The sequence below is a fragment of the Musa acuminata genome, chromosome BXJ1-9 (genome assembly GCF_036884655.1).
Source record: "Musa acuminata AAA Group cultivar baxijiao chromosome BXJ1-9, Cavendish_Baxijiao_AAA, whole genome shotgun sequence".
Taxonomy (NCBI): Eukaryota; Viridiplantae; Streptophyta; class Magnoliopsida; order Zingiberales; family Musaceae; genus Musa; species Musa acuminata.
This window is the reverse complement of record NC_088335.1, coordinates 13,990,495-14,002,500: the sequence shown is the minus strand read 5'-3', so window position 1 is coordinate 14,002,500 and position 12,006 is coordinate 13,990,495. Positions and strand designations below refer to the sequence as shown.

Below are 12,006 nucleotides of genomic sequence, written 5' to 3'. Positions count from 1 at the left end.
GCTTGCCAAAGAAGCTCGTCGGAACTCGCCAAGTGGATCGTCGCAAGTCCAGGAGTTTGCAGGAAGTCCGCCAGAGCATCGCCGAAGGTTCGTCGGATGTTCGTCGGAAGTTCGCCAAAAGCTCATCGGAAGAAGCGATTGACACACCGGAGCAAGTTGTAGTAAATGTCTTAAGAAATATCGTAGTTAGCATGTAGATTAAGTTAGGAATGAGAGGTGATCTCATTAACTTAATTTGGGGGCAATTGGGCCCTTGATAGACCCAAATTGGGTCTAATGGATCAACCCATTCGGACCAGAATTCCTACCAGGCGATGGCACCGCCAGGGTCGATGGTGGCACCGCCCAGGAGATGGTCTCCCAGGAAAGCTGGGCGGTACAACCGCCAAAGTCAAGCGGTGGCACCGCTTGGGCTCAGTCTCCGAGCGAGACTAGGCGGTGGCACCGCTTAGAGGCTTAGTCTCCGAGCTGTTAGGCGATTGTTCCGCCCCAATCAAGAGGTAGTACCGTCAGGACTCCGGAAATCCGGAAAAAGATATTTTTGAGCTCCAAATTCAAACTAGTTTGGGGCCTATATATACCCCACCATTTCTTGCATGAAAGGGCACCAAAAGCTTGATCTTACTTTGTGATTTTAGAGCTCAAAAGTGTTGTAAAGGCTAGAAGTTCTCATCCCTCTTTTCTTTCAAGTTTTGATCTTTCAAGAAATGAGAGAAAATTTTGTAAAGGTAGTCTTCTAAGCCCATCAAAAGGAGTGAAACTGTAAAAGGATGGTTGGCCTTTGCCTATTGAAGGAAGGCCTCTAGTGGACATCGATGACCTCGTCGGAGGAGGAAGTCAAAAGTGGATGTAGGTCAAGATTGACCGAACCACTCTAAAATTGCAGTGCTATCTGGTTTGTATTTATTCTTGCTATTTATCTTAATTGCACTTCGCCTAATTTAAGTAAAAGTAATTTCTGAATCGGTTTTCATATTGAAATCGCTTTTATCGTACGAATATCGTATTTCGGTTTGCAATTACATTCTGTTCTTTATCTTAACTGCAAACTGCCTATATATCTTTACTTTAACTGCATCTCATCACAAGTTAAAGTAATTTTCGAATCAGCTTTCTTACCGAATCGTTTTTATCGTACGAACATCGTTTTAAATCATCGAAAGTTTTCCGCTACACTAATTCACCCCCCCCTCCTCTTGATCCTAACATTTTCATTTTCATAAAAAATATCAGGGATCTAACCAATGTTTTTTAGCATTTAAACTTCTAAATTGGTTCAAAACACTTGGTAAAAATTTGGGTAAATGAAAATATTTTCTAATATGTGATGTATTATGTTTACCTAAAATCCAAAATTAGTACATCATATCGAAGGACTTGTTTAAATGATCTAAAATTTTTAATAAAAGTTTATGAAGTTTGTATTAGACTCAAATGGACATATGTTACTTTTAAAAAAAAAAAAAATTTATGATATTTTTATGAATTATTTAGTTTGTGAATTATGTGTCACTTTTTATTTTTGGCTAACATTTTTTATTTTCACAAAACTAGAACCATCCAATATTTTCTGATATTTAAACTTCTAAATCGATCTGAAACACTTAGTAAAAAGTTGGATCAAAGAAAATATTTCCTAATATACGATGCACTATTTTTACCTAAAATATAAAATTAATGTGTCGCATGGAAGGACTTATCCAAATGACCTAAAATTTTTATAAAAGATTTGTATTGGATACAGATGGATATATATAACTAGTTTTAGATAATTTTTTGATATTTTTATGAATTATTCAACTTATGAACTATGTGTCACTTTTTATTTTTTGTCAACTTTTCTTATTTCTACAAAAATATCATGAATCCATATAATGTTTATTGATATTTGAGCTTCTAAATTGATCCAAAAACACTTGATAAAAATTTTTGCTAGAGAAAATATTTTCTAATATGTGATGTGTTATTTTTGACCAAAATCTAAAAATAGTGCATCGAACATAAGGATTGCTCTAATAGACTTGAAAATTTTAGGAAATGTTTTAATTGGACCCAAATGAACATTAGTCACTGTTTTTCTATTTTAGGGTTTTTTTTGATATTTTATGAATTATTCAGCTTGCAAACTATGTGCTATTTTTTTTATTCTTTTGATAACTTTTTAATTTTCATAAAAATATCATGGATCCATGCAAAGTTTTCTTGACATTTGAGCTTCTAAATTAGTCCAAAACATCTAATAAATAATTAAATTAAAGAAAATATTTCCTATTATGTGATATATTATTCTTGACCAAAATCCAAAATTAGTGCATCGAATTGAAAGACTAGTCCAAATGACCTAAAATATTTAGGAAATGATTGCATTTGACTCATATGGATATATTTCATTGATTTTTTTGATATTTTTATGAATTATTCAACTTATGAACTATGTGTTATTATTATTTTTTTTTTTTGCCAAATTTTTCTTATTTTTATAAAAATATCATGGATATATGCAATATTTTTTTTGATATTTGAGTTTCTAAATTGGTCAAAAATATCTAATAAAAATCTAGGTTAGAGAAAATATTTCCTAATATGTGATGCACTATTTTTAGGCAAAATCTAAAAATAGTACATCGTATAGAAGGATTGGTTCAATAGACCTGCAAATTTTAGAAAATACTTTAATTGGACCTAAACAAACATATGTCATTAGTTTTCTATTTTAGGAAACTTTTTTTTAATATTTTTATGAATTATTCAATTTGTGAACTATGTGTCTTTTTTATTTTTGGCCAACTTTTTGTTGTTTTCACAGAAATATCATGGACCCATGTAATATTTTTTGACATTTGATCTTCTAAATTGGTCCAAAATACCTAGTAAAAAATTGAATTTGAAAGAATATTTTCTAATATGTAATACACTATTTTTACATAAAATCTAAAAATAATGTATCGAATAGAAGGACTATTCCAATCGACATAAAAAATTTTAGGAAAGGCTTCAATTTAACCTAAATAGACATATGTCATTAGTTTTTTATTTTAAAAAAATTAAATATTTTTATTAATTATTCAGCTTGTGAACTATCTATTTTTTTGGTAAAATTATTTCCTATTTTCACAGAAATATCATTTGATCCATTAAATATTTTTGATATTTGAACTTCTAAATTGGTTCAAAACACTGCTAATTCAGATAGATAAAATATTTTCAAATATGTGATGCTTTACTTTTGTCTAAAATCCAAAAATAGTGAATTGCATAGGACTGGTCCAGTAGACCCAAAAGTTTAAGCAAAAACTTCAATTGAACCCAAATGGACATATGTTACTAGTTTTCTATTTAAAATTTTTTTGATATTTTTATGAATTATTTAGCTTGTGAACTATGTCTTATTTTTTTTTTTGGCCAACTTTTTCTTATTTTCATAGAAATATCATGGATCCTTGCAATGTTTTTTAATATTTGAGCTTCTAAATTAGTCCAAAAACTCTTGATAAAAATTTAGGCTTGAGAAAATATTTCTTAATATGTGATGCACTATTTTTGTCCAAAATTAAAAAAATAGTGCATCGAATAGAAGGACCGATCCAAATGACTTGAAAATTTTCAGAAAAGATTTGCATTAGACCTACGTAGATAAATGTCACTAGTTTTCTATTCAAAAAAATTAATTTGATATTTTTATGAATTATTTAGCTTGTAAACTATATGGTATTTTTATTTTGGTAAATATTTTTTCATTTCCAAAGAAATATCTTGGATCCATTCTATATTTTTTGATATTTAGGCTTCTAAATTAATCTAAAATACCTAATAAAAATTTTGAGCTTGAGAAAATATTTTTCAGTGTGTGATGCACTTATTTTTGTGCAAAATCAAAAAGTAATGCATCGAATTGAAAGACTAGTCCAAATGACATGAAATTTTCAGAAAATATTTACAATGGACTCAGATGGATATTTGTCATTGGTTTTCTATTTTAAAGATTTTTTGATATTTTTATGAATTATTCAGTTTATGAACTATGCCTTTTTATTATTTTTGGCCAACTTTTCCTATTTTCACAAGAATAATATAATCCATTCAATATTTTTTAACATTTGAGCTTCTAAAAATTTGGATTCAAGAAAATAATTCATAATATGTGATGCAATGTTTTTGCCCCAAACCTAAAAACAGTGCATCACATAATCGAACTAGCCTAAATGATTTGAAATTTTTAGAAAAGTTTGTTTTGTACCTATATACATATGTCATTGGTTTTTTATTTTAAAAATTTGTTTGATATTTTTATGAATTATTTAGCTTGTGAATTATGTGTTATTTTTTATTTTTTGATAAACTCTTTCCCATTTCCACAAAAATAACATGGATCCATGTAATGTTTTTTTGACATTGAAGCTTCTAAATTGGTCCAAAATACTTGATAAAAATTTATATTAGAGAAAAATATTTCCTAATATGTGATGCACTATTTTTGCCCAAAATCCAAAAAATAGTGCATTATATATTAGGAATTATTTTCTTTGACTCAAATTTTTATCAAGTGTTTTGGACCAATTGAGAGGCTCAATATACTTATATGATTTTTTTTTTCTTCTTGATTATTCAAAAAGAAAAGAAAAGATAAAGAATAAGGAGATAAACAAAAGGAATAGAGAGAAATGAGAAGATAAACAAAAAAGAGATGAACAAAAAAAATTATTTATTTTTTTTATCGAGATCGATATCCATACTTATGACAGTAACTTATCATATACTATACCAATCATTTTTTAGATCTTCTTAACATAGTTCAAATGTTAAACTCAAGTAGGGTAAGCAAAGTCTATTGCTCTGCCCAGGGAAAAAAGGGTGAGGAGCATTGTTTGGATTTTCTTTTTAAGAAGTATCATTCTAAGGGAAAAAAAAGTCAAAGTTTATTTTTTTTCTTTCAAAAATTCGTCCAAAAAAGAATTAACTAATAGAACAAAGCTGATGTTCTGTTTGGATACGTAGACATTCTCTTTTAAGGTATCCACTTAGGGATCTGTAATTTATAATTACATCTCTCTCATGCGTAATATGATACGGTTGATGCCGGTATCTCTTAGAGAGAGATAGAGAGAAGAGAGAGACGAACTTAGGGTCTTCATCTGTCGTTGATAGATGAGTTGGTGTCACGTGATTAAAAAAATTGGGGCTCGCCTACCGTCGCCTCTCCTCATCACGTGGCCAGCTCACGGCAGTTGGCGGAGCGGGTCCCACGAAAACCGGGTTTTGTGGTGGGGTATGATGGTTCGATGAAGCGACGCATGTGGTTAAGAGAGCAGCACTTTCGTTCGTTACCTTTCGTTTGTACTCGGTTTTTGTACCTGCCCTCTTCGTTAGTCGGAATACGAAGAGAGTCCGGGGGACCACCTTTTCTCTCGTGACTGCCTCCCAGAAAGGTCAGGTTGGTGACCGGGTAGCTGACGAAGTGTGGAAACGGCAGACGGTGGAGATCCGGCGGAGGTCGCTGTCGCGGGAACCGGACGCCGGGCCCAGGCGCCGCGGGGCACGTGAGGGGGTTGGCGGGGGGCTCACGTCACGTGCGTCCCAGACCTTTTCGGGGGATCGCCACATGGGGCGTGGGACCGCGGCCTAGCGGCGTGCGCGGCGGTCCCCACCCGCGCCGTTGCGTTTGTCGTGGAGCGTGGCGAGATCACGGAGGCTTCCTCCGTCAAGAAGTCCGTCCGCCGCCGTCTGCCACGAACGGAACCGTCGAGTAGCGGAGCCGGAACGTTCCGTTTGCTCTTACCCTTTCCATCCCTGTTTATTTTCTTTTAATTTTCCATATATTTTTATTTTCATTAATAAGCTTTTCCTATTTGTAAGATCATGATAATTTTCATGCGTTTAATCAAATAATACTTAGACCCGGCCCAGACACGGGACGTCGCGCGTGGGCCCACACAGATCCATCTCGATCCTCGATGCTGATACCCACCTCCTCACGTGACGCGGCCCCCTTTTACCTTCACCTCTCGCAGCGCGAGCGTGGATCCAGTCGCCCCTCGACACGTGTGTCCGCCGTACCCCCGTCGCGTCATCTCCTATCTCACTTTTGCGGTGTCTCTCCTCGCTCGCCTGTCTTTTCTCTAATTTGCTCGGCGTTCAGCATCTTTCGGACGCATGCTATCACGATCATCTCGCCCACGAGCTTAATCTGTCCCTCCATTTACGTCTCAACTTGCTCGCGTTTGATCACCAGGGAGATGTCTCATGTCGCGATGTTGGTGGTGGATGTCAGCGTCTGGTTTGCGCGGATCGTGGAAGATAGTGTTCGTGTCGTGGCTCTAGTTACGATTCAAGTACCGACTGACGCGGATAGGATGATGAACGTCGAGAAGCGTGCCGTGAGCAAACAGCCAAAAGAAACCTCAATAAACAACAAATATTGATTTCTCCAATCCAATCTTTCATACAAGTTTCATGTATTTATTTATATATTTTTGAGGCCAATTATATAACATCATGAGTATATAATTTCATGCAATTTCTAAATACAATATGCAATTTCCAAATCCAATATTGTTGAGAAAGTACAAGATAGATCAGAAAGAGAGCTTCAAATCTGAAGTTAAAGATGATATTAAGTTAGACTATGTTTGTCCTGACGACCAACGACTATCCAGATTAAAATTTGCGGTAACTTTTTCAATCTTGTAAATGTCATATTAATTTTTGCGGTAACTTTTCCGAGTTGCAAAGTTTTACAGTCACGAATAGGGAGGGGAGCTTCTTGCCCAGTCTTTAATGTGTTAAAGAAAAACCAGTAAGGAAACAAAGAAGCGCATACAGCATTAAATCATTGGAACAGTTGTGTTTAGCTCTGCAAATGACTTCACATGGTTTGTAACACAAAAAAAGTATGAAGGCTGCAAAAGTAGGAGTTATGCATCCGTTTCATGTTTCCTTCTTCTTCTCTGTTCTTCAAGTTTGCTTCCACCAAGATCTACAGAGGAAAGTGCATCGGGGAAGCTGACATTACTTTTTGAGTAAAAATCGAATCTTTCTGCTGCCTATCTATGATCAATCTCAGAGAGAAACTTTGTCTTGACAAAATTATGCTCCCATCTTGATGTAATTGGTGGCTATCAGATCAGATCCACTTGTGAAACCGTACTTATTATGAGCAGTAGTGAGATTTGATGACTGTTCAGCTCATCCTCCATGCATTAAAGATTTTATAATTTCCTTGCACAAGATTGAATCCAATAAGAACGAGATACTCGAAACAACAATGAATGCTTTGGTTTGAAATCAGAGCGTACGAGGGATGAGCGAACTGTGAATTCGATCAGCCACAAGGACAGTCAGGGTATCATGCTTCATGCACAATTTGAGGTTTATTGATGAACTCTGTGAGAATCGAGATTCACATTGCTGCTGTATGCCATGTGCATAACATTGTGGAGCTCTTCGTCCCATGCATTATGCACCTGCACATACGAAGAAAGATTATGTGCCACCAGGGAAAGCACAAAATATGATGCAGAAATATCTTACCATTATGTGACAACTATGTGATGGTTTTATCAGGAGACATGCAAAGGTTCCTAACAATGGCATACATGCTCACATTAAGGTTCCTGATTGGTCTTCCACATGAAGTACTCTAGTATAACCAATGAGAAAAGCTTTCTGAGTTCCTGAGGAATCTACAAGACTTGTTGTTTTATGTATGCAGATTTAACATATAGGGTTCCCCAGATGAGGCTATTGCTTTCCCTCCTTTTTGGATTGAAAATGAGAGAATTAAGAAAGTATAACACTCGCTGGAAGTAAACGTAGAGACGAGAAATCCTGCTAACAAAAATCATCTTGTATCATCTCAGCATAACTCGATTATATCTAGAGGTTTTATTAAAATATGTGCTCTAAGATTAAACCAAGTCAATTTAGTTAGCTCATTAGATCAGCATGTTTACTTCAGACAACAGACAATAGTAAGATGAATGATATTTAGCTAACATACAATGTCAACAAACAACATTCAACAGTCTGTAGAATAAATATCAACTCCTAAGTCGGTAAGACGAATCAGATTAAGTGATTATGAAGGAATATTGTTTGTAGTTGAGCTCAAGTCCCGACTCGGTCATCCAGAAAATGTTGGTCTGGGAATGATCAGCAACAGTTGCAAGTCTAAATAGCAACTACAGAGACAATCATGGTGACAAGAAAGACCTAAAAATGGAATATGGTTCGACTGGTTAGAAATTCTACGCATGATTTAAATATATATATATACTTCACATCATCATCTCGTGAACCTTTTTTGAGTTCCTTGTACATCCGTTTGCTCCTTTGCATTGGAAACATTGTTTTGTCTTAAATATTTTTGTAGAATCATTACCTGTTCATGAAATGATCAAGCATTGCTTTCAAAGTGTCACATAGAATAGATAATTCTACCTAGTTTTCCATTTCCCTGATAAAACAGTTTCATGAGACATTACTACCAACACCCAAGTGGTGATGTGTATGATCAGACAAGAAATTATACCTGCATTTTGGATCCATCTACTGCAGCCATTTGAGTATTTATTGATCTTCTAAAGAAATCAGGAGGATTTACAATGTCGGATAACCCAGCTTGAATCAAACCCTGTTGAGATGGTTGTAGCTGCGGATGAGCAATGTCTGCTGAGAAACCACTCGTAGCTGATGGGCCATCGCAGGACTGAAATAGCTTCCATGGAAAAACATAAGAGTGGATTATCCAAATAAATGAAGGATTTTGATGTAATGCAAGACAATATGCACTTTTAATCTGTTAAATAGATAAATGATAAACCGGTACAGAAACACAAAGTGGAAGCAACCAAAAAATTGTCGGTCCGACGAGCATGAAGATTGCTACCACTTACATATCTGGAAATAACAGCCTCTGTATCCATGTTTGTACATGGATTAATGGCTGCAAGCTTCATGGACAGAAACTGGCAATGAAAAAGAGTTGAGTTAATGTTTGAGCAGAGGTATCATGTCTGAATATGTAACAAAATATGTTTATGGTATCAAGCATACCTCAACCTGCTGCTGTAGTGATTGAACATAGTTGATGATCTCATCAAGCATCACTGCCTTTCCTGTGACCTACATTCAAACGTGAAAAGGTAAAATGGATCGATAGAACAGACTTTATATGTCGAAATCGAAAGAGAATTCGAGAATACTACCTTACTGCAACCAGGAACAAGGTCTTGAAGCAGCTTCATCCGTTCATTGATCTTTTCCCTTCTCACCTGTGATACATATGAATCGAAGATGTTGACCACAAAAAACTTGTTATACTGAGATCATCTGAACCTCAGAAACCAGGAAAGTTGCACTGGTTTCCCTCTAGAAAATGGAGATTTCCAATGGTGGCAAGACCTTACTCTTTCTGCAAGACTGTGACTGTTTGTTGCTTGGCCACGCCGTGCTCTGACGTGAATGACATCTTCATTGGATGATTCAGTGCCATCTTTCACGTGCTTCCCTGAGCTGCTATTCTCAGCTATATGTTCAAACCCCATGTTATCACCAGAAATCTGTGATGCTACTTTTGCTTCTTCTAATCTCATATCCTACAATGTTATTGCTCGGTTAGGTGCCTACTTGTGATCAATGAAGGGCGACAAAAGAATAAGAGAATATATCTGAGAGAAAGGACAGGAATAACCTCATTCGATCTTTTCATTTTCATTTTGGAAGAATTCCCAGTTGGATGTTCTTGGTGAGCACCGGTGAAATCAGGCAGACTAGACTCACTGCTCAGAGCAGCTATGCCATCGAAATTATCCTTCTCCTTCTGTTCCTCCATTGCACTGTCATTCTTGGATCCATGATCAGTAGAAAATGAGGCATCTGCAACAACTCCAGAGTTCATTCTTGAAGCATTAGGATGAGAATTTGGTGATGGATCGGCACCGAAAAGATTCATCATGCCACCTAAATTACTGGCATCGATGCACGAAAACCTTGCGGCCCTCTCAATGAAAGCTGAATCGGATGGGAAATGTGATGAACTTGGTTGCAGAATCCCAGAACCAGCTCGTGAGAGAACTCCTCCAATCGAAATCTGATTGCTACTCTCTCGCAGGCTATTCTTGCACAAACCGAAGCTTGTTGATTCTGTGGGAAGGTTCCAGAGGCCAGTACTGAAAGCATCAGTCATGGAACCTATCTGAGTTCCTTGACCAACAGAGACTGAAGAATTGTGGGAGATAAAACTTATGGATGGATTGCTTTGATACCAACCAGAAGAATTTCCAGAGGTGTAGTAGTCCAAAGTTTCCTCATTCTCAAGTGAGTCACATCCATCCTTTGCATGCATATCCATTTCACAATGCCCCTCACACAAAATAGATCAATCAAGTCAAAAAAACAGTGAACAGCTACCTACTTTGATCTCAATAGGGTGGAATCGAAAGTTCACAAAGACAAATTGCCCCCAAGGGTCATTTGGCAAAGGTATCATCAATGAACCAATCAAAAGGAAATAGGTGAAGAGGAGGAGCTCAGTTCCTGGAAACAGATAAAGAATGTATTAAATAACAGAATTCGCCTACTGAAGATACCTACCTACCACAACAAGTTACATGCATCAAAGAAAGAGGATCTATGGCATCAGGACAACTTGCAGAACCAAAAATTCACCAACCCACCACCTGTTCAGGAGTGAGTCTCAGAAAAAGCAGAAAACCATTGGAACCACACCACAGAAAATCCAGGTTTCACCGGCAAAGAGGACCCAGCGTAGTTCTACCATCCTCTGCCTGCATATCACAACGTGAGAAAGGGATCGAAGAGTTGTGGACAGGATGGACAGATGAAAAATGTGGCAGGCCAATGATTCCCAAACCCTAGGAGATGAACAAGGACACAGATACCCAGCTGTAACCAGAGGTGAAAGGACTAAGCCAGGAGAGAATCCCCAAGAAGTACGATGAGTTAAACATGTTCTGGTTAAAGATATCACTACTCTGCGCAACCAAACCAGTCATGGCCAGCACATAACCACAATGACTCTGTTTGACTCACTGAAAAGTGAAACCAATAGGAGCAAAAGAAGAAAAGAAGGGAAAATACATATAAACACCAGATTCTTTCTTTCTTTTTCACTCTTATCATGCTCCCAACGACTGAACTATTGCTTCTACCATTATAAAAACTTAGATTCTATCTGGTGTTTGTATTTAATTCTATCTTGTGTCTGCTGCTACTGTTGTTGGACTGACACTGCCAAGTTTCAAGCTCCCATAGCTAGTGAATGTTACAGTGATAACACATCTTCATCTTCCAAGCTAGAGAAAGATTAATGCTTGCACTGACATTGGAGAGGATCCCAAATCCATAGGAAAACACTCCTAAGCTCCCCCTACTCACCAGCCTTAGTTTCTTTATTCAAAGTAACATTATAATAGTAGGTTTTCTTTAGCTTTTGTAGGCATTATTTTAATCTGATACAAGCTTTATGCTAGCAACCTGACACTGCCAACCATTCCAATGATATCATGTTTAAGATCTAAAAGTTTCATTTGGCTTACTTGGAAATTGTAATGAACTTTTAAGTGGTTTATAGTAACACAGCAACAACTTGCACAGGAATGGAACTGTATGTTGCAGAGTGGGAGCTGCTGAGGAAAAATAAAATACATTTAACTGGTCTTACCAATTCATCCCAACTCTACTTGATTTAAAGTTCTCAACAAACATCATATAAGCAATCTTATTAAACTGATCATTAGTGTCTTGATAGTAAACAAAATTTGAGGGAATCTATTGATTTCAGAGACGTAAAGTAAGGCAGCATCTTACGTAGCTCTATATTAAGAACAAAAAAAAAGTGCTGTATTAAGATAATATTTATAATGAAACAAATCAGAAATCAACCTTTTCTTTGGTATGCTCACCTTAGATTTATGATGGTTTTGGTGGTCCAACTCCTCGAGTGAGGAGACCACGTAATAGACTTGCCCTTTTGTCAACCTCGGGAGA

At 36.4% G+C, this 12,006-nt stretch overlaps 1 protein-coding gene across 8 annotated transcripts; it reads right to left on the bottom strand.

The window, feature by feature from the left end:
- Window positions 1–6,798: 6,798 nt before the first annotated feature.
- Window positions 6,799–10,959, bottom strand: LOC135584140 (transcription factor bHLH49-like). 8 transcript variants are annotated; one of them, XM_018831327.2, is made up of 9 exons: window positions 10,267–10,956; window positions 9,987–10,166; window positions 9,689–9,873; window positions 9,405–9,593; window positions 9,204–9,269; window positions 9,052–9,120; window positions 8,892–8,963; window positions 8,528–8,713; window positions 6,799–7,460 (listed from the first exon to the last, which is right to left on the bottom strand). In XM_018831327.2, exons 1-9 carry the CDS (start codon window positions 10,346–10,348, stop codon window positions 7,368–7,370), a joined length of 1,122 nt encoding a protein of 373 aa, XP_018686872.2. In that variant the 5' UTR covers window positions 10,349–10,956; the 3' UTR covers window positions 6,799–7,367. The 8 variants fall into 8 exon arrangements, 7 of the variants coding, with proteins under 7 accessions (XP_018686872.2, XP_064939401.1, XP_064939398.1 ...); XR_010479547.1 differs by having other exon boundaries at window positions 6,799–7,215; window positions 7,293–7,460; window positions 9,689–10,956; XM_065083329.1 differs by having other exon boundaries at window positions 9,958–10,959.
- Between the last annotated feature and the right edge of the window lie 1,047 nt (window positions 10,960–12,006).

What these genes read in the sequence shown, in the direction of transcription:
- LOC135584140 (XM_065083325.1), bottom strand. Translation starts at nt 10,348, where the DNA reads ATGGATATGCATGCAAAGGATGGATGTGACTCACTTGAGAATGAGGAA. An exon ending in AGGCTGTTATTTCCAGATAT is followed by an intron (nt 8,714 to 8,891) that starts GTAAGTGGTAGC and finishes TTTCCATGGAAG; the next exon opens with CTATTTCAGTCCTGCGATGG. An exon ending in TAGATGGATCCAAAATGCAG is followed by an intron (nt 7,461 to 8,527) that starts GTATAATTTCTT and finishes TCGTATGTGCAG; the next exon opens with GTGCATAATGCATGGGACGA.